This window comes from Heptranchias perlo, chromosome 18, assembly GCF_035084215.1.
Source record: "Heptranchias perlo isolate sHepPer1 chromosome 18, sHepPer1.hap1, whole genome shotgun sequence".
Lineage (NCBI taxonomy): Eukaryota > Metazoa > Chordata > Chondrichthyes > Hexanchiformes > Hexanchidae > Heptranchias > Heptranchias perlo.
The window spans coordinates 4,734,225-4,761,871 of NC_090342.1; the positions used below are offsets into that span (position 1 = coordinate 4,734,225).

General features: G+C 46.4%; 1 protein-coding gene across 1 annotated transcript; it reads left to right on the top strand.

Moving 5' to 3' along the window:
- Positions 1-255: 255 nt before the first annotated feature.
- On the top strand, positions 256-27,647 carry si:ch211-244b2.4 (uncharacterized protein LOC541512 homolog). The gene is made up of 10 exons (XM_067999262.1): positions 256-438; positions 8,083-8,228; positions 12,165-12,336; positions 13,010-13,157; positions 15,014-15,158; positions 17,061-17,166; positions 18,452-18,539; positions 20,084-20,180; positions 21,253-21,373; positions 24,343-27,647. Exons 1-10 carry the CDS (start codon positions 411-413, stop codon positions 24,408-24,410), a joined length of 1,119 nt encoding a protein of 372 aa, XP_067855363.1. The 5' UTR covers positions 256-410; the 3' UTR covers positions 24,411-27,647.

The following is a 27,647-nucleotide window of genomic DNA, read 5'->3' on the forward strand; positions in this document are numbered from 1 at the left end:
CGTTGTGATATTATAATTTGTTATTTGTGTTCTGATGCTCTAACTGTGCATGTCTATTTATTTTGAACCCAGTGTTTGGTTATTGTATTAGTAGTGCAATAACAACTAAGGACACTTGTTATCATAATGTTAAGTTCCCGTTTGGGGCAACTTAGTGTCACCCCTACAGGTCAAATTAAAAAAGGCCCAGGGCCAACTCTTCCACGAGTCCTAAGAGTTCACCATCCTGACATCTTAGAAATGGGTCACTCTGGCCCGACCTGAGCTGGAGCTCTCTGATGATATCCCACTGATGCTCAGCTCTCCGCCCTCGCAACTTGGCCGGACGTCAAACATTTGATGAGTCAACTCGCAACTCCGAAGGAAACGAAAGTTGATTTGAGGGAAGAAAGAGTCCCGAAGAGTTCGCCATGGCTTCGTTCGCAGGACCAATTTATGGTGAGTGGAGTTTAAGGGCCGGTTTGATCCCCCAATTCCCACACGGGGCAATGGGGGGGAAATCTAACCTGATGTTAATTACCGGGGCGGGGGTGTTAATTTCCTACTGACCGGGCTCCAAAGCTAATTTCAGGGACTTGGGCAACCGGGTTTATTTATTCTGACCGATTGAACATTGGGGGTGTCAGACCAGGGGAGAGGGGTAGGGGGGAAATTCTTGATCCCATTGGGGGTGGGGGGTTTGGTTGAACGACGTGAAGATCCCCTTTTCGCTCTGTCCCAATAATGCGGAGTCAACTGACCAGTGGTCAACGCCACTCCCCGATCCCAAGGACCCCTATTCAGACCTTGAGCCGAGCGAGTGACCACCCGCTCGGAGGGTTTTTCCAGGCGTCCCCTTTTTCTTCCATTCCCAATGCCAAACGAAAGTGAAAGGAAAATTGATAGCTGACAGATTCAGACCCAAACACAATTACAAGGCTTCGTTTCGATGTGGATGAGATATTGGAAGATTCCTCATGGACTTTTGATGTAGGCTTTCTCACTAGCTCTGTGTTATTTTTTTTTTGCACAGAATTTACAGCATAGAAACAGGCCATTCGGCCCAACTGGTCTGTGCTGGTGTTTATGCTCCACACGGAACTCCTCCCGCCCCCTCTTCATCTCACTCTATTCCTTTCTCCCTCGTGTACTCAAACTAACTTCCCCTTAGATGCGACATTATAATTGTCAGCACAGACCCTTTTATTGTAAATGAAAAAGGTTTCCGTTATGAATTTGAGATGAGAGGAGGGAGGGGGTAAATAGATTGAAGGAGACAGAGGAAAAGGGGAGAGCAAGAGAGGGAGAAGCAGAAAGACAGTGTGTGTGACACAACGAGACACACAGACGGAGGGAGAGAAAGGAAAAAGACAAAAAGGGAGAGAAAGAGTAAGGAACAGTATGAAAAAGAGAGAGACATACAGATGTAACAATAACAGACTAGTGTTTAGCAAGTCCTTCAAACAAATTGCTTCTCATTCCAATGAATTACTCTTAAATGCAGTGACACAAGCAAGAAAACAACAGCCATTTTGTGCACAGGAAGATCTCACAGAAAGATATCACAGCTAATCTGTTTTTTTTTTGGTGTTTTAGCACCGGTGTTTTAACAAAAATGCGCAGAGTGGAGTTCATTTTGAGTGGAGACCCGCCTAACGCTTGTCGGGTACTCGTGGATGGTTCAAGGGGGGTTCAGGAAGGTGTTGAAGATGCAAAGGGGACTGCCCCAGTTGCTGGGTGATCTCAGTACCTGGGGGGCTCTGGGAGCTGCCTACTTCACCCGCCTGCTGTTGGTCGAGGCTGCACTGCGATGGGAGCGGAGAGCTCTGCTCTTTCTCGCTACCCTTCAGTCACATCAAAGAACAGGTTTAAAAAAAAAATCAAACAGAAAGGAATTTAGATTTGAGCACTGTTTACACGATCGGGTGATCCCGGATGACGGTTTCTTTCCGTGGGAGATTCAACCCAATAATAATAAACACCGTGTTTTGTTGTAGAAGGAGGAAGCTGTAAGATATTGAGCCTCGCTGTGCCTGTAATGTGAAACTTAGTCTGGATCAGGGTGATTGGTGAATTATCCTACCCAGAAGTTCACCAAACAGGTTATGAATCAACTGATAAAATATTATCAAAACCATCTTGATATGAAACTGTAATAGGGTGTATTTTTTGGAAAGAAGGAGACAAGTTTTCCTATTTACAAGATAGTTCCCAATGACCCAGCGTATCTGTTGGAAGTGGAGAGCCCCATTGCTTTTAGCTGCACCGATCTAGCACATCATTTAAAAAAAATCTCTTTCATACAAATTTTTAAACAATTCATTCTTGGGATGTGGGCATCGCTGGCAAGGCTGGCATTTATTGCCCATCCCTAATTGCCCCTTGAGAAGGTGGTGGTGAGCCGCCTTCTTCTTACACAGAATGTACATAACAGAAACAGGCCATTCAGCCCAACTGGTCCACGCTGATGTTTATGCTCCACACGAGCCTCCTCCCTCCCTTCTTCACCTCACCCTATCAGAATTTCCTTCTATTCCTTCCTCCTGCTCGCTACTCCATGTTTGAATCCCTCCAATCAGGTTTCCGCCCCTGCCACAGTACTGAAACAGCCCTTATCAAAGTCACAAATGACATCCTGTGTGACTGTGACCGCGGTAAACTATCCCTCCTCATCCTTCTCCACCTGGCTGCAGCCTTTGACACGGTTGACCACACCATCCTCCTCCATCGCCTCTCCTCCGTCGTCCAGCTGGGTGGGACTGCGCTCGCCTGGTTCCATTCTTATCTATCCAGTCGTAGCCAGAGAATCACCTGCAATGGCTTCTCTTCCCGCTCCTGCACCGTTACCTCTGGAGTCCCCCAAGGATCTATCCTGGGCCCCCTCCTATTTCTCATCTACATGGCAACATCATCCAAAAACACGACGTCAGATTCCGCTTATGTGCTGACGACACCCAGCTCTTCCTCACCACCACCTCCCTCGACCCATTCAATGTCTCTCATTTGTCACACTGCTTCTCCGACATCCAGTACTGGATGAGCAAAAATTTCCTCCAACTAAATATTGGGAAGACCGAAGCCATTGTCTTCAGTCCCTGCCACAAACTTTGTTCCCTCACCACTGACTCCATCCCTCTCCCTGGCCACTGTCTGAGACTGAACCAGACAGTTTGCAACCTTGGTGTCCTATTTGGCCCGGAGATGAGTTTCTGGCCACATATCCGCTCCATCACCAAGACCGCCTACTTCTACCTCCGTAACATCGCCTGTCTCCGCCCCTGCCTCAGCTCATCTGCTGCTGAAACCCTCATCCATGCCTTTGTTACCTCTAAACTCGACTATCCAAATGCTCTCCTGGTCGGCCTCCCATCTTCCACCCTCCATAAACTTGACCTCAACCAAAACTCGCTGCCCGTTTCCTAACTCGCACCAAGTCCCGTTCTCCCATCACCCCTGTGCTCACTGACCTACATTGGCTCCCGGTCCGGGAACGCCTCGATTTTAAAATTCTCATCCTTGTTTTCAAATCTCTCCATGGCCTCGCCCCTCCCTATCTCTGTAACCTCCTCCAGCCCTGCAACCCTCCGAGATCTCTGCGCTCCTCCAATTCTTGCCTCTAGCACATCCTCAATTTTAATCGCTCCACCATTGGCGGCCGTGCCTTCAGCTGCCTAGGCGTAAGCTCTGGAATTCCCTCCCTAAACCTCTCCGCCTCTCCACCTCTCTCTCCTCCTTTAAGATGCTCCTTAAAACCTACCTCTTTGAGCAAACTTTTGGTCACTTGTCCTTAAGTGGCTTGGTGTCAAATTTTGTTTGATAATGTTCCCGTGAAACGCTTTGGGATGTTTTACTACGTTAAAGACGCTGTATAAATGCAAATCGTTGTTGAATTGCCTATTAGATTTATTGGTGACTTTCTTATATTTATGGGCCCTAATTCCAGTCTCCCCGCAAGTGGAAACATCTTGTCTATGTTTACCCTATCAAACCCTTTCACAATCTTAAAGACCTCACCCCTCAGTCTTCTGTTTTCTAGAGAAAAGAGCCCCAGCCTGTTCAATCTTTCCTGATAGTTATAACCTCTTAAATCTGGTATCATCCTAGTAAACCTTTTTGTGCACCTTCTCCAGTGCCTTTATATCCTTTTTATAATATGGAGACCGGAACCGTTCACAGTGTGGTCTAGCCGTTGCAGTCCGTGTGGTGAAGGTTCTCCCACAGTGCTGTTAGGAAGGGAGTTCCAGGATTTTGACCCAGCGACGATGAAGGAACGGCGATATATTTCCAAGTCGGGATGGTGTGCGACTTGGAGGGGAACCTGCTGCCATTGTCCTTCTAGGTGGTGGAGGTCGCGGGTTCGGGAGGTGCCTTTTGCTGACTTTTACTGAACACTTATTTCCGGTTCTTCATCTGCCTGCAAACCCAGACCTTTGACTATTGGCCAGGGTCTTGACTTCAGTGGATGGCCAGGTCTCAAATCTGAACCACCAGTTAGACCTCAGGCCTCAAACTCCCACCAGGCCCCAGCTTCAGGCCACCAGGCAAACTCTAGCCTTTCCATCCACCAGGTGATCCTGAGTCCAATCACCTCATGGATCCTGGACTCCCAACCGTTAGGCGGGCTCCAGATGCTCCCATTGCTTTTTCAATCACCAGACAGACTTTACACTCCGACGTTCAGGCTGTCTCTGAATTTCTAGCCACCTGTCTCTTGCACTCTGTCCTCAAGACCATTTATAAGTTAGCTCATTGGCTGTACATGTAACTCGAAGTTTCCACTTTGCACCTACCCCCGTGCATTTATTGGCTGCTGCTCTGGACCCGAGCTCCTCTCTCTCTCTGTCTGACCATCTCTTGGTTCATATCTTCCTATTGTATCCCCTACTCTTCTGGTCTCTCTCGAACAACCCCCCCCTCCACCCCACCCCCCTCTCCCCCCCCCTCTCCCCCCCCCCCTCTCCCGAGCTTCACACGAGCCTCCTCCCAACCCCTCTTCATCTCACCCTATCGGCATATCCTTCTATTCCTTTCTCCCTCATGTGTTTATCTAGCTTCCCCTTAAATGCATCTACACTATTCGCCTCAACTACTCCTTGTGGTAGCGAGTTCCACATTCTCACCACTCTCTGGTTAAAGAAATTGCTCCTGAATTCCCTATTGGATTTATTAGTGACTATTTTATATTTATGACCCCTAGTTCTGGTCTCCCCCACAAGTGGAAACATCTTCTCTACGTCTACCCTATCAAACCCTTTCATAATCATAAAGACCTCTATCAGGTCGCCCCTCACCCTTCTGTTTACTGTAGAAATTAACCCCAGCCTGTTTATTAAATGTTATTTCTTTATAATTTTTTAAAAAATTGTTATTGGACAGCTGATTTAATGTTATTTTATTAACTTATTTACCAGCAAACCAGCTTGGGAATTACTTCCAACTGAATATAAGGTTAAAAAATGTTTTATAAAAACTGAACATGCTGGAAACACACTGCAGATCGGTGAGAGAACGGACTGTTCAAGGTCTGGGCTGCAGACTTTTTCCAGTGTTAGGTTTGGCCCATCGTCTTTCCACTGCCCTGCCGTGTGCCCCACCCGTCTCCCCGCTCTTTGTTTGCCTACATGACGATGGTGACTGCACTTCAAATGAACTCATTGGTTGTGAAGTACTTTTGGGGCCTCCTGAGGTTCTTTCTTTTGGTGGCCCAGTGGGTAGCACTCTCGCCTCTGAGTCAGAAGGTCATAGTCCTCACTCCAAGGTCTTGAGCACAAAAATCTAAGCTGACTCTCCCAGTGCAGTACTGAGGGAGTGCTGCACTGTCAAAGGTGCCGTCTCTCGAATAAGATGTTAAACCGAGGCCCCGTCTGCCCTCTCAAGTGGATGTAAAAGATCCCATGGCACCATTTTGAAGAAGAGCAGGGGAGTTTAGAGTCATAGAGTCATAGAGTTATACAGCACGGATAGAGGCCCTTCGGCCCATCGTGTCCACGCCGGCCATCAAGCCCAGTCTAATCTAATCCCATATTCCAGCATTTGGTCCGTAGCCTTGTATGCTATGGCATTTCAAGTGCTCATCCAAATGCTTCTTGAATGTTGTGAGGGTTCCTGCCTCCACAACCCTTTCAGGCAGTGAGTTCCAGACTCCAACCACCCTCTGGGTGAAAAAGTTCTTTCTCAAATCCCCTCTAAACCTCCCGCCTTTTACCTTGAATCTATATCCCCTTGTTATAGAACCCTCAACGAAGGGAAAAAGCTCCTTAGTATCCATCCTATCTGTGCCCCTCATAATTTTGTACACCTCAATCATGTCCCCCCTCAGCCTCCTCTGCTCCAAGGAAAACAAACCCAATCTTCCCAGTCCCTCTTCATAGCTGAAGCGCTCCAGCCCTGGTAACATCCTGGTGAATCTCCTCTGCACCCTCTCCAAAGCGATCACATCCTTCCTGTAGTGTGGCGACCAGAACTGCACACAGTACTCCAGCTATGGCCTAACCAGTGTTTTATACAGCTCCATCATAACCTCCTTGCTCTTATATTCTATGCCTCGGCTAATAAAGGCAAGTATCCCATATGTCTTCTTTACCACCTTATCTACCTGTTCCGCCGCCTTCAGGGATCTGTGAACTTGCACACCAAGATCCCTCTGACCCTCTGTCTTGCCTAGGGTCCTCCCATTCATTGTGTATTCCCTTGCCTTGTTAGTCCCTCCAAAGTGCATCACCTCGCACTTTTCCGGGTTAAATTCCATTTGCCACTGTTCCGCCCATCTGACCAACCCATCTATATCGTCCTGCAGACTGAGGCTATCCTCCTCGCTATTTACCACCCTACCAATTTTTGTATCATCAGCGAACTTACTGATCATACCTTTTACATTCATATCCAAGTCATTAATGTAGACCACAAACAGCAAGGGACCCAGCACCGATCCCTGTGGTACCCCACTGGCCACAGGCTTCCAGTCACAAAAACAACCTTCGACCATCACCCTCTGCCTTCTGCCACTAAGCCAGTTTTGTATCCAAAGTGCCAAGGCACCCTGGATTCCATGGGCTCGTACCTTCTTGACCAGTCTCCTGTGGGGGACTTTATCGAAGGCCTTACTGAAATCCATGTATACCACATCCACTGCGTTACCCTCATCCACACGCCTAGTCATCCCCTCAAAAAATTCAATCAAATTAGTCAGACATGATCTTCCCTTGACAAAGCCATGTTGACTATCCCTGATTAATCCTTGCTTCTCCAAGTGGAGACTAATTTTGTTCTTCAGAATTTTTTCCAATAATTTTCCTACCACTGATGTTAGGCTCACTGGCCTGTAGTTCCCCGGTTTTTCCCTACTCCCCTTCTTGAATAATGGTACTACATTAGCGGTTCTCCAGTCCTCTGGCACATCCCCTGTGGCCAGAGAGGTTCTGAATATATGTGTTAGAGCCCCCGCAATCTCCTCCTTTGCCTCACACAGTAGCCTGGGATACATTTAGTCCGGGCCTGGGGATTTATCCATTTTTAGGCCTGCCAATACCTCCTCCCGCTCGATGTTAATATGTTCGACTATATCACAGTCCCCCTGCCGTATTTCTATGTCTACATCGTCCTTCTCCATAGTGAAAACAGATGCAAAAAATTCATTTAGAACCCCTCCTACATCTGCCGGCTCCACACACAGATTGCCATTTTTGTCCCTAATGGGCCCAATTTTTTCCCTAGTCATCCTCTTACCCTTAATATACTTATAAAACATCTTAGGATTTTCCTTTATTTTGCTCGCCAGTGTTATTTCATGGCCCCTCCTTGATCTCCTAATTTCTTTTTTAAGTATCCCCCTGCACTTTTTGTACTCCTCTAGGGCTTCCTCTGTCAACAATCACAGTTCTCCTCGGTGTCCTGGCCAATATTTATCCCTCAACCAACATCAATAAAACAGATTATCTGGTCATTATCATATTGCTGTTAGTGGGATTGGCTGCCGCGTTTCCTACATTACAACAGTGACTACACTTCAAAAAGTGCTTCATTTGCTGTAAAGGGCTTTGGGACGTCCTGAGGTTGTGAAAGGCGCGCTAGAAACGCAAGTCTTTCTTCTTTCTTTTACTCAAGAGGAAGATAGCTATGACGATGAAGGCGACGTCAGCTTTAGTGAGGACGAAGAGATGAGCGGATATGATACGGACAGCCTTTCTGAAGGAACATCTGATGAAGACAGCGAAGCGTGTGGGGCAAGAGGAACAGAGACCAAGCACCAGGTGCGTACCTGATACAAGGAATCATGTAGTCAAATGAGAAGGTCATGAGGGGGCACGCTAACTGAGCGACAAGCATAGTGGAGCATGAAAGACATGGAAGCCCCATGAGATGATGAAGGTGGAGCTTTTGGTTCATTAGAGCAAACAGAATTAACCAAGTGAAAAATGACCACAGATTGGAGGCCACCATTGATAGTGTAAGATTATTATTATTTTCGTTTGTCCCTATGTTTAGGGAAATAACCCTATTACTAGTTCTAACCTTAAGCGGAGACAACAATCACAGAAACCAGTACTAAGATTACTAAGCACTTTATTCGATTGCCAAATGACAACAAGCCACAGATCTAGACAATACCCACTGATGAAATACAGTTCAGAACGCAGGTGGACCAAACCATCTTGTTCTGGAGGAGGGAACCCTGGAGTGTCTACCAATATGATTCTTCCTCACCTTCATCTTCTGCCTCTTCTTCATGTTGCCTCTCCTTGACGAATGCCTCTCCTCTCCCGAGAGTAGGTCAGTTCGATCTCCTTTTTATACAGTTTTTTAGGTAACGCGATCAATACCGAATGAGATTTTCTTTGTCTCAGCCTTATGGCTTCTGACCACCATAAAAAAGTTTTTTTTTTGTACTCTCGCTGGTGGTAGTCTATTCCGGTTTCTTATCAGCAGACAAAGGTCTGTGGAATGTGGTTATCTAAACAAAAACATCTGTTCAACAGCTTACAGGCTGTTTCTTCCTTCCATTTAGCCAACACGTCCAAAGAGTCATTATTTTTACAAATTGGCCATGCTAATGTTTACCAGAAATCCTGTACCCTACAATAGGAATTGGCACTTCAATTGCACGTGAACTTTAATTTTCTCCCTCTCCTGAAGGTGACATCTCTGGGTTGAAGATTGTTTCACCAGCAGCAGTTTTTCCCCAAGTCACTCAAGTGATCATTGTCCACCTGTGAGCTTGAACAGTGAGGGCCAGGAGATAAATGAACCATTGGGGTTCTCACCAGTGAGCTGGGTTCTGTCACCATCTGTGTCCACACACGCACACTTCCAGTGTGAATCACTGGAATGGAACATAGGAACATAGGAACAGGTGTAGGCCATTCAGCCCCTCGTGCCTGCTCCGCCATTTGATAAGATCATGGCTGATCTGTGATCTGACTCCATATACCTGCCTTTGGCCCATATCCCTTTGGTTGCCAAAAAGCTATATATCTCAGATTTAAATTTAGCAATTGAGCTAGTATCAATTGCCGTTTGCGGAAGAGAGTTCCAAACTTCTACAACCCTTTGTGCGTAGAAATGTTTTCTAATCTCGCTCCTGAAAGACTAGCAATCAGGAGCAGAAATGCTGATTTCACCGCTAACCCAGGAACATTGAAGCCAGCTCCGGTATCCCCACTGCCTCTCTCATGACAAACCGTCAAGGTTTCTCAATTCACAGAACGTGATTGGAGCGTATGGTGATTGAATTTAGATCTCATAACAGCAATATCTTCGTCAAAATCACCTGCAAACAGACTGTCTCCCGCTCACCTCCTTGTCTTCGCCCCATGCTTTATTCCACTTGCCCTCTTTGTTGGGCAACTTCACCCATCCCACGCTCCCAGTGGGGAGCAGCACTTCAGAGCACGGGTCGGGGGAGTCAACGCTGCAGTGTGAAGGCCCTGTCTCCGAGCCACTCTCCCTTTGAAAGCAGCTCCCGCTGGAAGGCGGGATCCGTGAATTTACTCTTTTGTGAGGCCTCAGTAGAATCATCCTGGATAGAATTGGGGAAACTATAAAGACACAGGCTTGAGTCAGGGCCTGCTGCCAATTCCTGTTTGACTGAAGACAGTTCAAGTGTCCCCCTTTTATCTTTAAAAATGATTTAAAAATAGAAGGTTAGGGGGTGATTTGATTGAGGTTTTTAGAATTTTGAAAGGAATTGATGGGATGGATAGAGAGAAACTTTTTCCAGCTGGTGCATAGTCTAGGACAAGGGGACATAGCCTATAAATCAGAGCCAGGCCATTCAGGAGAGAAGTCAGGAAACACTTTTTCATGCATAGGGTGATAGAAGTGTGGAACTCTCTCCCACAAAAAGCAGCAGCTGCTAGCTCAATTAATCATTTTAAATCTGAGATTGGTAGATTTTTGCTAGTCAAGGGTATTAAGGGATATGGAGCCAAGGTGGGTGGATGGAGATAGGATACAGATCAGCCATGATCTCATGGAATGGACACGAATGGCCTACTCCTGTTCCTATCACGAACTAGAATCTTGGTAACGAAGATAGTTGTGTTTTTTAATTATTTATTAATTCTTGGACGTCGCTGGCAAGGCCAGCATTTGTTGCTCATCCCTAGTTGCCCTCGAGAAGGTGGTAGCGTGCCCTCTTCTTGAACTGCTGAAGTCCGTGTGGTGAAAGTGCTACCCACAGTACCGATAGGTAGGGAGTTCCGGGATTTTCACCCAGGGATGATGCAGGAATGTCGATATATGTCCAAGTCGGAATGGTGTGTGGATATATACTTGAAAAGAAAAATGTTCAGGGCTATGGGGAAAGAGCGGGAGAGTGGGACTAATTGGATCACTCTTTCAAAGAGCCGGCACAGGTGCGATGGGCTGAATGGCCTCCTTCTGTTCTGTTCGATTCTATGATTCTTTCCAATCGTTCCTCATAACTCAGACCCCTAACATTTGTGTTAAGCGTCGCGGCTCTTCCCTGTCCTGCCTCCAATACTTGAGTGTTTCCCTTGTGTAAGAACATAAGAAATAGGAGCAGGAGTTGGCCCCTTGAGCCTGCTCCGCCATTCAATAAGATCATGGCTGATCTTCGACCTCGACTCTACTTTCCCGCCTGATCCCCATATCTCTTGATTCCCTCAGTGTCCAAAAATCTGTCGATCTCAATCTTGAATATACTCAACGACTGAGCATCCACAGCCCTCTGGGGTAGAGAATTCCAAAGATTCACAACCCTCTGACTGAAGAAATTCCTCCTCATCTCAGTCCTAAATGTCCGACCCCTTATCCTGAGATTATGCTCCCTAGCATCTACAGGATGCACTGCAGCAACTCGCCAAGGCTTCTTCGACAGCACCTCCCAAACCGGCGACCTCTACCAGCTAGAAGGATGAGGGCAGCAGGCGCATGGGAACAACACCACCTGCACGTTCCCCTCCAAGTAACACACTATCCTGACTTGGAAATATATCACTGTTCCTTCATCATTGCTGGGTCAAAATCCTGGAACTCCCTTCATAACAGCACTGTGGGAGAACCTTCACCACACGGACTGCAGCGGTTCAAGAAGGCGACTCACCACCACCTTCTCAAGGGCAATTAGGGATGGGCAATAAATGCTGGTCTTGCCAGCGATGCCCACATCCTATGAATAAATTTTTTTAAAGTTCTAGACTCTCCAGTCAGGGGAAAAAGCCTCTCAGCATCGACCCTGTCAAGCCCTCTAAGAATTTTATACTTTTCAATGAGATCACCTCTCATTCTTCTAAACTCCAAAGAATACAGGCCCATTTTACTCAATCTCTCCTCATAGGAAAATCCTCTCATCCCAGGAATCAACCTAGTGAACCTTCATTGCAAGTATATCCTTCCTTAGGTACAGAAACCAAAACTGTACACAGTACTCCAGGTGTGATCTCACCAAAATCCTGCATAATTGCAGCAAGACCTCCTTACTCTTATTCTCCAACCCCATTGCATTAACAGCTAACATACCATTTGCCTTCCTAATTGTTTGCTATACCAGCATGTTAACTTTCTGTGTTTCGTGTGCAAGGAACACTAAATCCGTCTGAACACCAACATTTAATAGTTCTCAATGAGCAGTGTCTCAGTGAGCAGAACTGGACATCCTGAAAAATCTAGTTAGCAATCTTCATCAAAGCATGTCTTAAAGTCAGTATGTCTCTCTCTCCTTCCAGCCATGCAAATATTATAATGAAAGTAAATGCAAGGACAGGAACTGCACATACCTGCATGTTTGTAAATATTACTTGAAGGGAAACTGCAAGTACGGATCAAAGTGTAAACTGAGCCACAGGATCACTTATGACACCGAATCTTCCTCATCATTGGATCAAGACAGACAAACAAGTGAGGTTCTGTTTATTTATTAAGTGAGGACGGTGTTATCGAAACCCTCAGCAGTGACATATGTAAAGATTCTCATCCTTGTGTTCAAATCCCTCCATGGCCTCGGCCCCTCCCTATCTCTGTAACCTCCTCCAGCCCTACAACCCTCCGAGATCTCTGCGTTCCTCCAATTCTGGCCTCTTGCGTATCCCCCGATTTCCTTTGTTCCACTATTGGCGGCCGTGCCTTCAGCTGCTTAGGCCCTAAGCTCTGGAATTCCCTCCCTAAACCTCCCCGCCTCTCTACCTCTCTCTCTCTCTCCTCCTTTAAGACGCTCCTTAAAACCTACCTCTTTGACCAAGCTTTTGGTCACCTGTCCTAATATCTCCTTATTGTCTATAACGCTCCAGTGAGGCACCGTGGGACGTTTTACTGTGTTAAACGTGCTATATAAATGCACGTTGTTGTTGTTGTTGTTGTTGTTGTTGTTGTTGTGCTATAACTAACCTGATGCTAAAGTTAAATAATATTTGAATGTCCAATGCCAGCATTCCTTATCTATGAACACAAATTTCTTGCCCCTCCCCTCCCAAATAAAGGGTCGCCCAGAACGTAGCCGGCAAGTTGTGCAACCGTTAAGTGCTTCTACTATTCATGTTTTTCTTCTCTTAAATATTAATTTAACAATCAACAGAAACAAGGAGACGGCCTGAAGGGAAGAATTACCAATGGCAGGTTAATGACGGGCAAGGATGGAATGATATCAAATCCGATTACATCATAGAGGCTCAGTACTCGCTGCCTGGGGCCAAAGGCATCAAACTGTACAATTCAAGATATGGGTGAGCTGTTTGAAACTTACGAGGGTTGTCAAATGGTTGCAGCAGGAGAGTAAAGGAATAAATTGTAATCCGGGGAAAGCATCTAAAACAGCTTTCCACAAGCATCCAAGCTTGTTCCAGGCCCAACTATCAAATGCTTCATCAATGACCTTCACTGCGCCATAAGGTCAGAAGTGGGGCTGTTCGCAGATGATTGCACAGTGTTCAGTTCCATTCGCAACCCCTCAGATAATGAAGCAGTCCGAGCCCACATGCAGCAAGACCTGGACAATATCCAGGCTTGGACTGATAAGTGGCAAGTAACATTCGCGCCAGACAAGTGCCAGGCAATGACCATCTCCAACAAGAGAGAGTCTAACCTTCTCCCCTTGACATTCAACGGCATTACCATCGCTGAATCCCCCACCATCAACATCCTGGGGACCACCATTGACCAGAAACTGAACTGGACCAGCCACATAAATACTGTGGCGACAAGAGCAAGTCAGAGGCTGGGTGTTCTGCGGCGAGTGACTCACCTCCTGACTCCCCAAAGCCTTTCCACCATCTACAAGGCACAAGTTAGGAGTGTGATGGAATACTCTCCACTTGCCTGGATGAGTGCAGCTCCAACAACATTCAAGAAGCTCGACACCATCCAGGACAAAGCAGCCCGCTTGATTGGCACCCCATCCGCCACCTTAAATATCCACTCCCTCCACCACTGGCACTGTGGCTGCAGTGTGTACTATTTACAGGATGCACTACAGCAACTCACCAAGATTTCTTCGACAGCACCTCCCAAACCCGCGATCTCCACCACCTAGAAGGACAAGGGCAGCAGGTGCATGGGAACAACACCACCTGCACGTTCCCTCCAGGTCACACACCATCCCGACTTGAACATATATCGGCCGTTCCTTTATCGGCGTTGGGTCAAAATCCTGGAAATCCCAACCTAACAGCACTGCGGGAATCCCTTCACCACACGGACTGAAGAAGTTCAAGAAGAAGGCCCACCACTGCCTTCTCAAGGGGCAACTTTTTTTTTTATTCGTTCATGGGATGTGGGCGTTGCTGGCCAGGCTGGCATTTATTGCCCATCCCTAATTGCCCTTGAGTCGGGATGGTGTGTGACTTGGAGGGGAACGTGCAGGTGATGTTGTTCCCATGTACCTGCTGCTCTTGTCCTTCTAGGTGGAAGAGGTCGCGGGTTTGGGAGGTGCTGTCGAAGAAGCCTTGGCGAGTTGCTGCAGTGCATCCTGTGGATGGTACACACTGCAGCCACTGTGCGCCGGTGGTGAAGGGAGTGAATGTTTAGGAATGGGCAATAAATGCCGGCCTTGCCACGATGCCCACATCCCGAGAATGAATATATTTTTTTAATTCCCAGGCAGGAATCCTGCCGATTACATCACTTCTACTTTGGGTAGTGACCAATAACCAATAGAATAGAATAGAATGAGATAAATATAGAATGATAAGTGGATTGAATAAGAGATAGAGATAAATAGAACGATGGAGATATTGAAAGATCAATAGATAAGATAATATGGATAGATATATAGGATCATGTCTTTTTTTCATTTTGAAGGTAAATCTCTTCTGTCTCCTGGGTCACACCCAACAGAAGGCATGCAGTCAACCGGCTGCCTCCTGAGGAAACATCTAGGATGTTCAAGGGAATGTTTTGGGGACGAATGTCCTACTACTTTTCCTCTCCCAAGGAGAAGTAGCTAGCCTTTCCTTGGCGCCTTCATTGAGTGGCGTGGGTGAGATTTGAAGGGGTAACTGAACGTCACTGAGCTGGAATTCACTGTGATGATCAGGCAGTAATGTACAGGGGTTACAGTCAGTGAATATTCTGTATTTTTCAGCAAGATCGCAATTGATTTTAATAAGATGAAAGTCTGTGGGAAAGATCTCCAAGTTCAACGCAAGAACTTTCCGAGTTCCCCAAACAAAGATGAATGGCTTTGGTATTATCGTTGTAACCACAAATGGAAACAATTTTCAGCAAAGGTATGAGTACAGGTTTGCATTGTGCCAAGTATGGAAGTCATGTTTTAACTTCTGAATCACCCGACCATTGCTGAAACCCTCGTCCATGTGTTTGTCACATCCAACCCCACCTTCTCCAACACTCTCCTCACTGGCCTGCTACGCTGCACCCTACACAAACTCCAACATGTCCGAAATCTCCGTCGCCTGCATCCTATCCCCCACTAAGTCCTGCTCCTCCTATTCCTTCTGTCCTGACCACTCTCGTGGTGTCGCCCATTCCCCCATGCATTGAATTCAAAACCCTCATCGTCGTTGAAAACAAAAACTTGCATTGATATAGCACCTTTCACATCCTCACTGTTGTTATGTAGGAAACATGGCAGCCAATTTGCACACAGCAAGGTCCCACAAACAGCAATGAGACAAATGATCAGATAATCTGATTTTGGTGGTGTTATGTTGAGGGAAACATATTGGCTAGGACACCCAGAGAACTCCCCTATTCTTCTTCAAATAGTGCTAGGGGATTTTTTACATCCACCTGAGAGGGAAGACAAGGCCTCAGTTTAACCTCATCCATAAGACAGCACCTCTGACAGTGCAGCACTCATTCTGTACTGCAAAGGAGTTTCAGCCTAGTTTATGTACTTAAGTCCCTGGAGTGGGAATTGAACCCATGATCTTCTAGGGTGGTAGAAGTTTGGAACTCTCTTCCGCAAACGGCAATTGATACTAGCTCAATTGCTAAATTTAAATGTGAGATAGATAGCTTTTTGGCAACCAAAGGTATTAAGGGATATGGGCCAAAGGCAGGTATATGGAGCTAGATCACAGATCAACCATGATCTTATCAAATGGCGGAGCAGGCACGAGGGGCTGAATGGCCTACTCCTGTTACTATGTTCTGAATCAGATGCAAGAGTGCTACTCACTGAGCCACAGCTGACACCGTGCACGAAATCCTCTAGAGCCTAAGTCTGAAACATTCGTCAGCCTACTTTCCTCTCGTCCGACTCTGGCCTTCTTTGCATCACCCTTTCCATCATTGGTGGCAGAGCCTTGAAATGTCTGGGCCCTACACGCTAGCACTTCCCCTGCCTCCCATTAGCTCTCTCCAACTGTGGTTCAGTGGTAGCACAAAATTAAAGCTAGGCCATTTAGGAGGGAATCAAAAACGAGGAGACATCGTCTTAAAATTAGAGCCAAGACTAGAACTAGAACTAAAGGGCATAGTCACAGGATAAGGGGTCGGCCATTTAAGACTGAGATGGGGAGGAATTTCGTCACACAGAGGGTTGTGAATCTTTGGAATTCTCTACCCCAGAGGGCTGTGGCTGCTCGGTCGTTGAATATGTTCAAGGCTGAGATCAGTAGACTTTTGGACTCCAGGGGAATCAAGGAATATGGGGATAGTGCAGTAAAGTGGAGTTGAGATCGAAGGTCAGCCATGATCTGATTGTTGGACTATAACCTGGTGTTGTAAGATTCTTTACATGATCTGATTGAATGGAGGAGCAGGCTCGAGGGGCTGTATGGCCTACTCCTGCTCCAATTTCTTATGTTCATATGTTCAAGCCGTTTACGAGTGAAATCAGGAAGCACTTTTTCACACAGAGGGTAGTAGAAATCTGGAATTCTCTCCCCCAGAAAGGCTGTGGATGGTGGGGGTCAATTGAAGCTTCCAAGACTGAGATCGAGAGATTTTTGTTGGGAAAGGGTATCAAGGGATATGGCGTTGAGGTACAGATCAGCCATGATCTAATTGAATGGCGGAGCAGGCTGGAGGGGCTGAATGGCCTACTCCTATCCCTAATGTTCCTATGTTCTTGCTGCACTGGGCTGAAACCTAGGTTGCATTGCATCAGAGCTGTTACTCTTGTACTTAATTACCGGAATTGATCTATGCCTCTTTATTAATAGGATAACGCCATCAGAAGTGCTGACATTGAGAATCAATACAAGCTGAAAATGCACAATTTCATCCAGATTTCATTGAATCAAAAATCTTACAAGATCTGCTTTCGGGGTAAGTTTGAGTAACATGCCTTGAATCTCAGGTTGATGAATAGATAGAGATAAATATTAACAGTGCACTAGAGACTAATGAAACAAGTTATGTAGGCTTTTCAAATGTCTTTTGATAAAGGTCGCGGAAGGCTCAGGCTCACTGACATGACTGGTATTAAACAGGAGGAGTAAAATTATACAGAGAAAGTATTAGCTGCACTCCTACTGCAATTCACTGAGTTTGGTAACACACTGTCGTTCAATCATAGAATCTTACAGCACAGAAAGAGGCCATTCGGCCCATCGTGCCTGTGCCAGCTCTCTATAAGAACTTTCCAATTAGCTCCACTCCTCCGCTCTTTCCCCATAGCCCTGCAATGTTTTTTCTTTTTTAAGTATATATCCAATTTCCTTTTGAAAGTTACTATTGAGTCTGCTTCTACCTCCCTTTTAGGCAGCGCATTCCAGATAATAACAACTCACTCCTTGAAAAAAAAATCTCCTCATCTCGCCTCTGGTGCTTTTACTAGTTATCTTAAATGTCATTTATGCAACTCTGCTTTTAGTGTTTGCATCTTGCTTTAGGAACATAGGAACAGGAGGAGGCCATTCAGCCCCTCGAGCCTGCTCCGCCATTCAATTAGATCAGGGCTGACCTGTACCTCAGCTCCATTTACCCATTATTGCTCCATATCCCTTGATAACCTTACCGATCAAAAATCTGCCGTTCTCAGTCTTGAAAGCTCCAATTGTCCTCCAGCATCCGCAGCCTTTTCAGGCCGACAGCTCCACGACCCTCCGTGTGAAAAAGTGCATCTTGAGATTTCCCTCCTAAATGGCACAGCTCTAATTTCAGGATTACGTCCCCTCGTTCTTGATTCCCCCACCAGAAGAAACAGTTTCTCCGTTTCTACCCTATCAAACCTTTTTAACATTTTAAACACCTCGATCAGGTCACCCCTCAATCTTCTAATCTCAAGGGAATACAAGCCAAGTTTATGCAACCTGTCCTCATAATTTAACCCTCTAAGCCCCAGCATCATTCTGGTGAATCTGCACTGTACCCCTTCCTGAGGTGCGGTGCCCAAAACTGAACGCAGTTCTCCAGGTGGGGTCTAACCAAGGCTCTGTACAACTGAAGCATCACTTCCTCCCCTTTGTATTCCAGCCCCCCTTGAGATAAAGGCCAGCCTTCCATTAGCTCTTCCGATTGTATTTTGTACCTGTCTACTGTCTTTGAACTTATTAATATATAATCAGCTTTCTCTTCCTGTTCCCTGAGAGACGTCTCTTATTTTTTCTAGAAATGGTACAGATCAACGTGGCAACTGGAACAAAAAGAAGACTCCGACGGAGACCGAAGTTTAGAAGCAGAGGGAAGGGCAGCTGCAGGTGAGCTCAGCCCACACAACACCGAGAAAGGAAAAGAAAGAAATTGCATTTATATAGCGCCTTCCACCACCTCAGGATGTCCCAAAGCGCTTTGCAGCTAATGAAGTACTTTCTTGAAGTATAGTCACTGTTGTAATGTAGAAAACACGGCAGCCAATTTGTGCACAGCAAGATCCCACAAACAGCAATGTGATAATGACCAGATCATCTGTTCTTAGTGATGTTGGTTGAGAGATAAAAATTGGCCGGGGGAGAACTCCCCTGCTCTTCTTCAAAATAGTGGCCGTGGGATCTTTTACATCCACCCGAGAGGGCAGACGCAGCCTCGGTTTAACATCTCACCCAAAAGACGGCACCTCCGACAGTGCTGCACTCCCTCAGTACCGCACTGCGAGTGTCAGCCTAGATTTTGTGCTCAAGTCTCTGGAGTGGGACTTGAACCCACGACCTTCTGACTCAGAGGTGACTGAGCCACGGCTGACAGTGAGCCAAAACTTGTTCCTAATTACTACTGGAAAACAAAAGAGAGCAATCCTGTTTGGCTCTTGTTACAAACTCAGCCGCTTGGCTCTTGATCCCATCCCTCTCCACAGCTGCTCCCCTATTGATGAAGGTCCTACCTGATCTTGAGCTGAGCTTCATACCTCCCATATCCCTGTCTTCCACCGAGACCAGCCATTTCCACCTCTGCAACAACAGAGGCCTCATCCCCATCAACATGAAAACCTTCAACCTTGTCTTTTGTTGCCTCCCCTCCCCAAGTTCAATTTCTCCTACACCTTCCATACTAGACTCCCAAAGCTCCATCCTACATAATATGCTGATGTGGTTAGGCAAAGTAGGGTGGGAGGAGGCTCAAGTGGAGCATAAACACTGGCATAGACCAGTTGGGCTGAATGGCCTGTTTCTGTGCTGTAAATTCTATGTCACTCCAATTCTGCCAAATGTCCACCACCCAGGATCTATCCCACACCCAGTCTTGCTCACCAACCTTCCCTGACCTCATTGACCTCCATTGGCTACCCTCCACCCCCCCCCCTCCACACACCACCCCCCCCTCAAAGTGCTCAATTCAAAATCCCCATCTTCGTTTACCAATCCCTCCCCAACATTGATAACGGGTCAGCCATTTAGGACTGAGATGAGGAGGAATTTCTTCACTTAGAAGGTGGTGAATCTTTGGAATTCTCTACCCCAGAGGGCTGTGGATGCTCAGTCGTTGAGTATATTCAAGACTGAGATCGATAGATTTTTGGACTCTAAAGGAATCAAGGGATAGGGGGATCGGGTGGGAAAGTGGAGTTGAGGTCGAAGATCAGCCATGATCTTATTGAATGGCGGAGCAGGCTCGAGGGGCCGTATGGCCCACTCCTGCTTCTGTTTCTTATGTTCTTATGTTCCAACCTTCTCCAGGCCTAATGTGCCAATGTTGGGCCCTTCTCGGTAGGTTTAAAGGTGTTTTGTTTTTTTAAGTGTTAAAAGCACCTCTGCCTCATCCCAGGCAGTGATTCTAAAATCTGCTCTTTTTTTTGTGCGATGGTTAGTGTTTCAGAATCGCTGAGGCAGTTGGACATCTCTGGGCAGCAGAGCACGTGGCAGTTCGAAGGAAAACATGGCGTCTGGTATGACTTCAAAACGCGGGTAAGGAAACATTTTGTGACAGAATTACAGAGAATGTACAGCACAGAAACAGGCCACTCGGCCCAACAGGTCCATGCCGGTGTTTATGCTCCACATGAGCCTCCTCCCTTCCTACTTCATCTAACCCTATCAGCATATCCTTCTATTCCTTTCTCCCTCACATGTTTATCCAGCTTCCCCTTAAATGCATCTATGCTATTCGCCTCAACTGCTCCTTGTGATAACGAGTTCCACATTCTCACCACTCTCTGGGTAAAGATGTTTCTCTTGAATTCCCTATTGGATTTATTAGTGTCTATCTTATATTTGTGACCCCTAGTTCTGGTCTCCCCAGCAAGTGGAAACATCTTCTCTACATCTACCCTATCAAACCCTTTCATAATTTTAAAGACCTCTTTAAGGGGTCAGCCCTCAGTCTTCTCTTTTCTAGAGAAAAGAGTCCCAGCCTGTTCAATCTTTCCTGATAGGTATAACCTCTCAGTTCTGATATAATCCTTGTAAATATTTTTTTGCACCTTCTCTGTATCCTTTTTATAAAACGGAGACCTGAACTGCTCACAGTGCCCCAAGTCACTGCCTGGGATGAAACAAAGATCGTGTTTTATGAAAATTGTGATCGGTGAGAACTGAAATCCCACCTGCCAGTGTGCAGACACGCCCAGCTCCCAGAGAATTGGCCGTCATGAGTTCAAGTCTATTCTGCTCGGTGACTGACAAAAGACAGCTGTCACTCAAAACTGCCAGAGTCTCTCCGAGAGGCAACTAAATCCACCAAACATATGGGAGGTAGCCGTACGGCAACTAAATCCTATGGAACAAACATCACCAAACACGAGAGATCGCCTGTGCCATCACCAAACATACACATGCACTTCGGACCAGACTCAAGTGGGTAGCTTGCAACTTAACCAGCGCCGGGACAAACTGGTCGGCAGCCAACCAGTCCGAAGCGGACAGGTTAAGTGAGGCGGGGAGATCTCACGATGGCACGGCCTGTTGGAAGCAGCAGGACTGTTGGATCCAGTGGCCTTTTGGCATTCCAGGATTTCTGATTTTCTTCTTTATCTCACAGAGCGGAACGGACACTGAATGCTCGGTGACGAGTAGGGAGATTGAATCTGAATACGAGCAGAACCAACAGGGATGCATGACCTTTTATGTTAATGATACCAAGTTCCAGTTGGACTTCTCGGGTAAGTGATACTCTTTGTTGGACTAAGTGCTTTCACTAAAGGAAGGATGTTTCCATGTTGTAACTTCTATGCATTTCTATGTTTGCCCATTACCCAAAGGGACACAACTCATTTACCAGAGAGCCTGGTTGCAGGTCAGCAGAGCCAAAGCTTAGGGACCCTCGAGTGAGTGTAACCAACTACAACCGTGCATAGAGCACTGGCAAACCCCACACTGCTGGTCCAGCATGGATCTCCCAGCCCAGCAGGCATTGGCTTGCAGGGTTATCTGGAACCGAGAGGGAAAAATCCCAGTCCCGTGAGTTCAGAGACTCTTAAACATGGGAGTGCTTCTCAGAGGGCGCCTTTACACTGAGACCGTTTCAGGTTATCCCCACCAGTGAACCAGGCTGGTTGGTCACTCACTGACAGTGCCCTGGCGTGCGACAGACCTAACTGGCGTCCAGTTACCATTCCCTCACAGAGGGCTGACATCGCGCCAAACGTCCTTTGCTAAGCGCGTCTCCTTGGAATGACCTCGACTCCAAAGAGATCCCGCTTACCTTCCCCCTCCAGAAGGGGAGAGATGAAAGGACACTGATCAACATCCTGCCATCCTGAGTGAAGTCCCTTCAATCCTCCAGTTTGAACAAAAATGCTTCTCGTCTCCTCAAAAGCGAACGTAGGAATTGTAACCGTATAATTGTAGTGTCTCATTAGAGATTTTCAAAAACTTAAAACTCAAAAGGGCAGTAGGTCTTGTTTTTGTGCGATGGTGTAAAACGGGTGATAGCGAGTCGACAGCCCGTTTTACATCTCTCCCCATTTTTATCTCCACTGAAGTATTTCATTGGCTTTAAAACTCTCTGGGACGTCCTGAGGTCGTGAAAGGCGCTATATAAATGCAAGTTCTTTCCTATTTTTTGATGTCAAGATCTACCTCACACTATTGGTTTGGATTCAGTAAGATCTCCTATGATCTTTCTTGTTTCCTCACGGTTTGTTAAATTTTCAAATCTAACTTTTGTTAAACGGTAAAAATTCCTCGGATCTTCTCCTCCTGAGCTACCCTAACTTAGGCGGAGCAGGAAAAGTTCAGAGGAAACTCAATCCCAGTGTTTCTCTGTTAGAAACACAAAAGGAGGCTTGGGGCATTTGGCCCATCAAGAACAGAATGGGGCCATTTGGCCCATCGAGCCTGCTCCACCATTTTGTTAGCCAGTGGCAGCTCTATCTCTTTAAGAACATAAGAAATACAAGCAGCAGTGGGCCATACGGTCCCTCGAGCCTGCTCCACCATTCAATCAGATCATGGCTGATCTTCTACCTCGACTCCACTTTCCCGCCCGATCCCCATATCCCGTGATTCCCTTAGTGTCCAAAAATCTGTCGATCTCAGTCTTGAATATACTCAATGACCGAGCATCCACAGCCCTCCGGGGTAGAGAATTCCAAAGATTCACAACACTCTGAGTGAAGACATTTTTTCTCATCTCGGTCCTAAATGTTTGACTCCTTATCTTGAGACTTTGACCCTAGTTCTGGACTCTCCAGCCAGGGGGAAACAGCCTCTCCCTGTCAAGCCCTCTAGGAATTTTATATGTTTCAATGAGATCACCTCTCATTCTTCTAAACTCCAGAGAGTATAGGCCCATTCTACTCAATCTCTCCTCATAGGACAACCCTCTCATCCCAGGAATCAATCTAGTGAACCTTCATCCTTCATTGCACCCCCTCTAAGGCAAATATAATTTTCCTTAGGTAGGGAGATCAAAACTGTACACAGTGCTCCAGGTGTGGTCTCACCAGAGCCCTATTTAATCTCAATTCCCCGGTTTCTCTCCATATAGGAACAGGAGGAGGCCATTCAGCCCCTCGAGCCTGTTCCGCCATTCAATTAGTTCATGGTTGATCTGTACCCTAACTCCATTTACCCACCTTGGTTCCATATCCCTTAATACCCTTCGCCTAACAAAAATCTATCAATCTCAGTTTTGAATTTTTCAATTGACCCCCAGCCTCAACAGCTTTTTGGGGATAGAGTTCCAGATTTCCACTACCCTTTGAGTGAAGAAGTGCTTCTTGACATCACCCCTGAACGGCCGAGCTCTAATTTTAATTTTAAGGTTATGCCCCTTATTCTGGCCTCCCCCCGCCAGAGGAAATAGTTTCTCTCTATCTACCCTATCAAACCCTTTAATCATCTTAAACACCTCAATTAGATCACCCCTTAATCTTCTTTACTCAAGGGAATACAAGGCTAGTCTATGCAACCTGCCCTCATAATTTAACCCTTTTAGCCCCGGTATCATTTTGGTGAATCTGCGCTGCACCCCCTTCAAGGCCAATATATCCTTCCAGAGGGGCAGTGCCCAGAACTCTCAATTTCTAAACTCTAAATTTCTAAACTCTAAATTTCTCTAGATGAGATCTAACCAGAGTTTTATACAACTGTAAAGTAACTTCCACCATATCCATTGATAGACTCACTTCCCAAGTAAGTATTGAGTTGAGGGTTGGGTTCGGGGGGGCGGGGGTCATGTCCCGGCCAATCATTTTGAGGTCAGCCCATTTCGCTCCCGGGGACCTCGGTCGCCTGCCTTCAGCCTCCGGGTTCAGCCTGGCCGTTCTGCGCAGTTCCCGACTCGGCCTGCGAGCTAGGTGAGTCGGCGTTCCTCGGTTCCCAGCTCGGTCCCCGTCCATCCCCTGCTCCCTGTCGTCCTCCCCGCTGGGGCCTCCGTCTCCAGGCGCTCCCCGCTGCATCTCTGGCCCCGAACGCTCTTGAGTTCCACCCCCATGGAAACGGAGGCAGGGCTATGTTGCGAGGAGGAGGCGGTGGGGTGGAGCTGCTCACTTTTTATAGGCCAAGTCGGGCAGTTCTGCAATAAACTACAACTTTTTTCTGGATGTGCTTTTGACCAGCTCAAGTTCCAAATTTTAAGGTCATGTCTCCGTTTAAACGACTTCACATTTTCATTTTAATTTCTCAGCCATGACACAGACTAATCTCTCTACCGGTGCAATACGCAATGTCAGACGGATCCTTGTCTCACCGTAAGGTGCCACCTAACCGAACCGATGGCCCTGGGTGCTGTTTTTGTATCTGCGGAGAAACTACCGGAAGCTGGTTTGCGACAATAATCGAAGAAAGCAGCTTTGGAGAGGTTCAGGCTCATCTGCTGATACTTGTAGCATCAACGCCGCAATCTGACTAACCAATGCTAGCCATGTATTTAATAAAGCTACCATTCAGCTGCCAAACTTATACCTTGAGCTGCTTAGTTACATAGAGTTAGGTAGAATTTACAGCACAGAAACAGGCCATTCGGCCCAACTGGTCTATGCCGGCATTTATCCTCCACATGTGTCTCCTCCCACCCTACTTCATCTCACCCTATCAGCATATCCTTCTATTCCTTTCTCCCTCATGTGTTTGTCTAGCTTCCCCTTAAATGCATCTATGCTATTCGCCTCAACTACTCCATGTGGTAACGAATTCCACATTCTCACCACTCTGTTGGTAAAGAAGTTTCTCCTGAATTCCCTATTGAATTTATTAGTGACTATCGTATATTTATGGCCCCTAGTTCTGGTCTCTTCCACAGTGAAAACATCTTCCCTACGTCTACCCTATCAAACCTCTTCATTATTTTGAAGACCTCTATCAGGTCACCCCTCAGCCTTCTCTTTTCTAGAGAAAAGAGCCCCAGCCTGTTCAGCCTTTGCTGATAAGGATATCCTCTCAGTTTTGGTATCATCCTTGTAATAAGCACAATTTGAAAAGAAAATGGAAAGTCTAGCTCAAGACAGCCCTCCTTTCGGATGCGACGTTAAACTGAGGCCCCGTCTGCCCTCTCAGGTGCACGTAAAAGATCCCATGACATTATTTAGAAGACGAGCAGGGGAGTTCTCCCCGGTATCCTGATCAACATTTATCCCTCAACCAACATCACGAAAAAAAATACAGATTATTTGGTCATTACCTCGTTGCTGTTTGTGGGATCTTGCTGTGCGCAAAATTGACTGCCGTGTTTCCTACATCACTACACTTCAAACAAGTACTTCATTGGCTGTAATGCTCTTTGGGGCGTCCTGAGGTTGTGAAATATGCTATTTAAATGCAAGTTCTTTTTTCTTTCTTTAGGACCCTCCTTAAAACCAAACTTTTGGTCACCCCTCCTAATACCTCCTTTATCTCGGTGCCTGCTTTTGTCTGATTACGCCTCTGTGAAGCGCCTTGTGACCTTTTACTGCCTTTCAAAGGCGCTATATAAATACAAGTAGTAGTTGTTGTTTATGATGTTATAAAGAAAAGGAGAGAGTCGCATGCACACAGTGGGCTCATTTTAACTTTTATCGACGGGCGGAAAACGGGTGATAACAAATCACACATTGTATAGGCTGCCGACTCGTGCGGTGTCAGGGCTGCCAACCCTCCAGGATTGTCCTGGAGTCTCCATGAGTTAAAGATTAATCTCCCGATCATTGCTGTGACCAAAACCCGGGAGAAAAATCACAGGGGCAGTAAAACAGAAAGGTGTTTTTTTTCCCATTTTTTTGATCACTTTCGTTCATTAGTTCTAAAAATATCGGGAGATGGGGAAAAGTTAGAAGTGGAAGGTCCTTTGGTGAAACCTCCAGGAATTCGCCCAACCAGAGTTGGCAACCCTATGCGGTGGACGCTGATTGGCTGAATTCCTTCCAGCGAGAGCTGGACTTGTTTCTGGCTGGGCGGAGATCGCCCGGTACAAGAGGTTTCGATCATCTAAAGGGAATTTTCCAGATTTTTTTTTTTGTCCCCCGAATTGTCCTGGGTTTTTTATCTGGTTTTTCACCTCTCCCTGGAGATCTCGTGGCTTCCGGTTTCGGGGGTGGGGGGAGGGTATGTAGCGGAACGCACAAGGCATCAGAGCTGCGTGGGACAGGCTTCATGGACCAGATGGTCTTTTCCTGTCCATCATTGTTCCTATATTTACACCGTCAATGGAAAAGGAAATTGGGCGAGATGTAAAACGGGGGGGTCGATTCCCCCATCACCCGTTTCTCGACCAGCGATAAGAGTTACAACGACCTCACACACCAGACCGTCCCAGTTAAGCTGCTTCAATGCTACAAGCAGATCTCGGGAGACCAATTGGAGTTCCAATTCTCTCCTTGTGAATTCATGACAAAATGGATCCCCTGGTATATTGTGTGCATGATGATTGACTCTGATATTCTGGCCAGTGCACACGTGCAAAGCCTAAGGATGGCTGAGACTATCACACGGCCACAGTATGGGGATGTTGTGAGTTTGGGGCTGAAACCCGTTGCTGGGGCAGGGCAGAGGGAGCTCTCTACTGCATCTGACTATGCTGTGACTGGGAGAGCTCCGTGCTGACACTGGGTGCCTGAAATTATAAGTGTTCCTTTCCTCAGCACCAACAATTCTCAGCTCGATTTTGATGAGCACAAAAATAAAGATGTCAACAAAAAATGCCAAAGCGACTTCACTGTTTTTTAATGATTCAGTGGGGGCGAAATTCTATTTTGGCCGTGGCGCAAAACAGCTGGTAGTGGATCAGCTGCCTGTTATACCCAATTATACACCCGCCCATCATACATTGGTGTTTTTTTTATTATTCATTCATGGGATGTGGACGTCACTGGCAAGGCCAGCCTTTATTGCCCATCCCTAATTGCCCTTGAGAAGGTGGTGGTGAGCCGCCTTCTTGAACCGCTGCAGTCCATGTGGTGAAGGTTCTCCCAGTGGGACTGGAGTCACATATAGGCCAGACTGGGTAAGGACAGCAGATTTCCTTTCTTAAAGGACATTAGTGAACCAGTTGGGTTTTTACAGCAATCAAGGTTACTTTCACTAGTTTATTGATCTCTAGATTGTTTTAAACTAAATTCATTATCTTAGTTAGGGGCCGTGGTGTGATTTGAACTGATAGTCTCTGCATTACTAGTCCTGGTAATATAACCAGTACATTATTGTAACCCTACAATACCTGTGCCCCAAGAAGGCTTTGGAGTAAATGTCAGGATGGTCTATAGTTCAGCTAAACCATAAATATAAATTAGCATAAAGGGCTTAATGATGGGTGATAATGTCAGTAATGCAATCTTTGTGATTCATATTAAAATTAGTTCTCACCTTTTTTGTGAAATGCAGAAAGTATTTACCTCAACCAACCTGCTACACCTGCAACTGCCGCCAATGGAAATCATTTATCTTATGCTTGAATTAACTTCATTTATGGGTGCTTTGTATCTGTGAATAAACTTAAAATAAAGTTTAGTGGTGCTGGTC

Bases quoted from the DNA above. Each gene is read 5' to 3' on its own strand.
- si:ch211-244b2.4 (XM_067999262.1), top strand. From the start codon at position 411: ATGGCTTCGTTCGCAGGACCAATTTATG. The intron at 15,159-17,060 runs GTATGAGTACAG...CTTTATTAATAG, and splicing joins GGAAACAATTTTCAGCAAAG to GATAACGCCATCAGAAGTGC. The intron at 21,374-24,342 runs GTAAGTGATACT...TTAATTTCTCAG, and splicing joins GTTCCAGTTGGACTTCTCGG to CCATGACACAGACTAATCTC.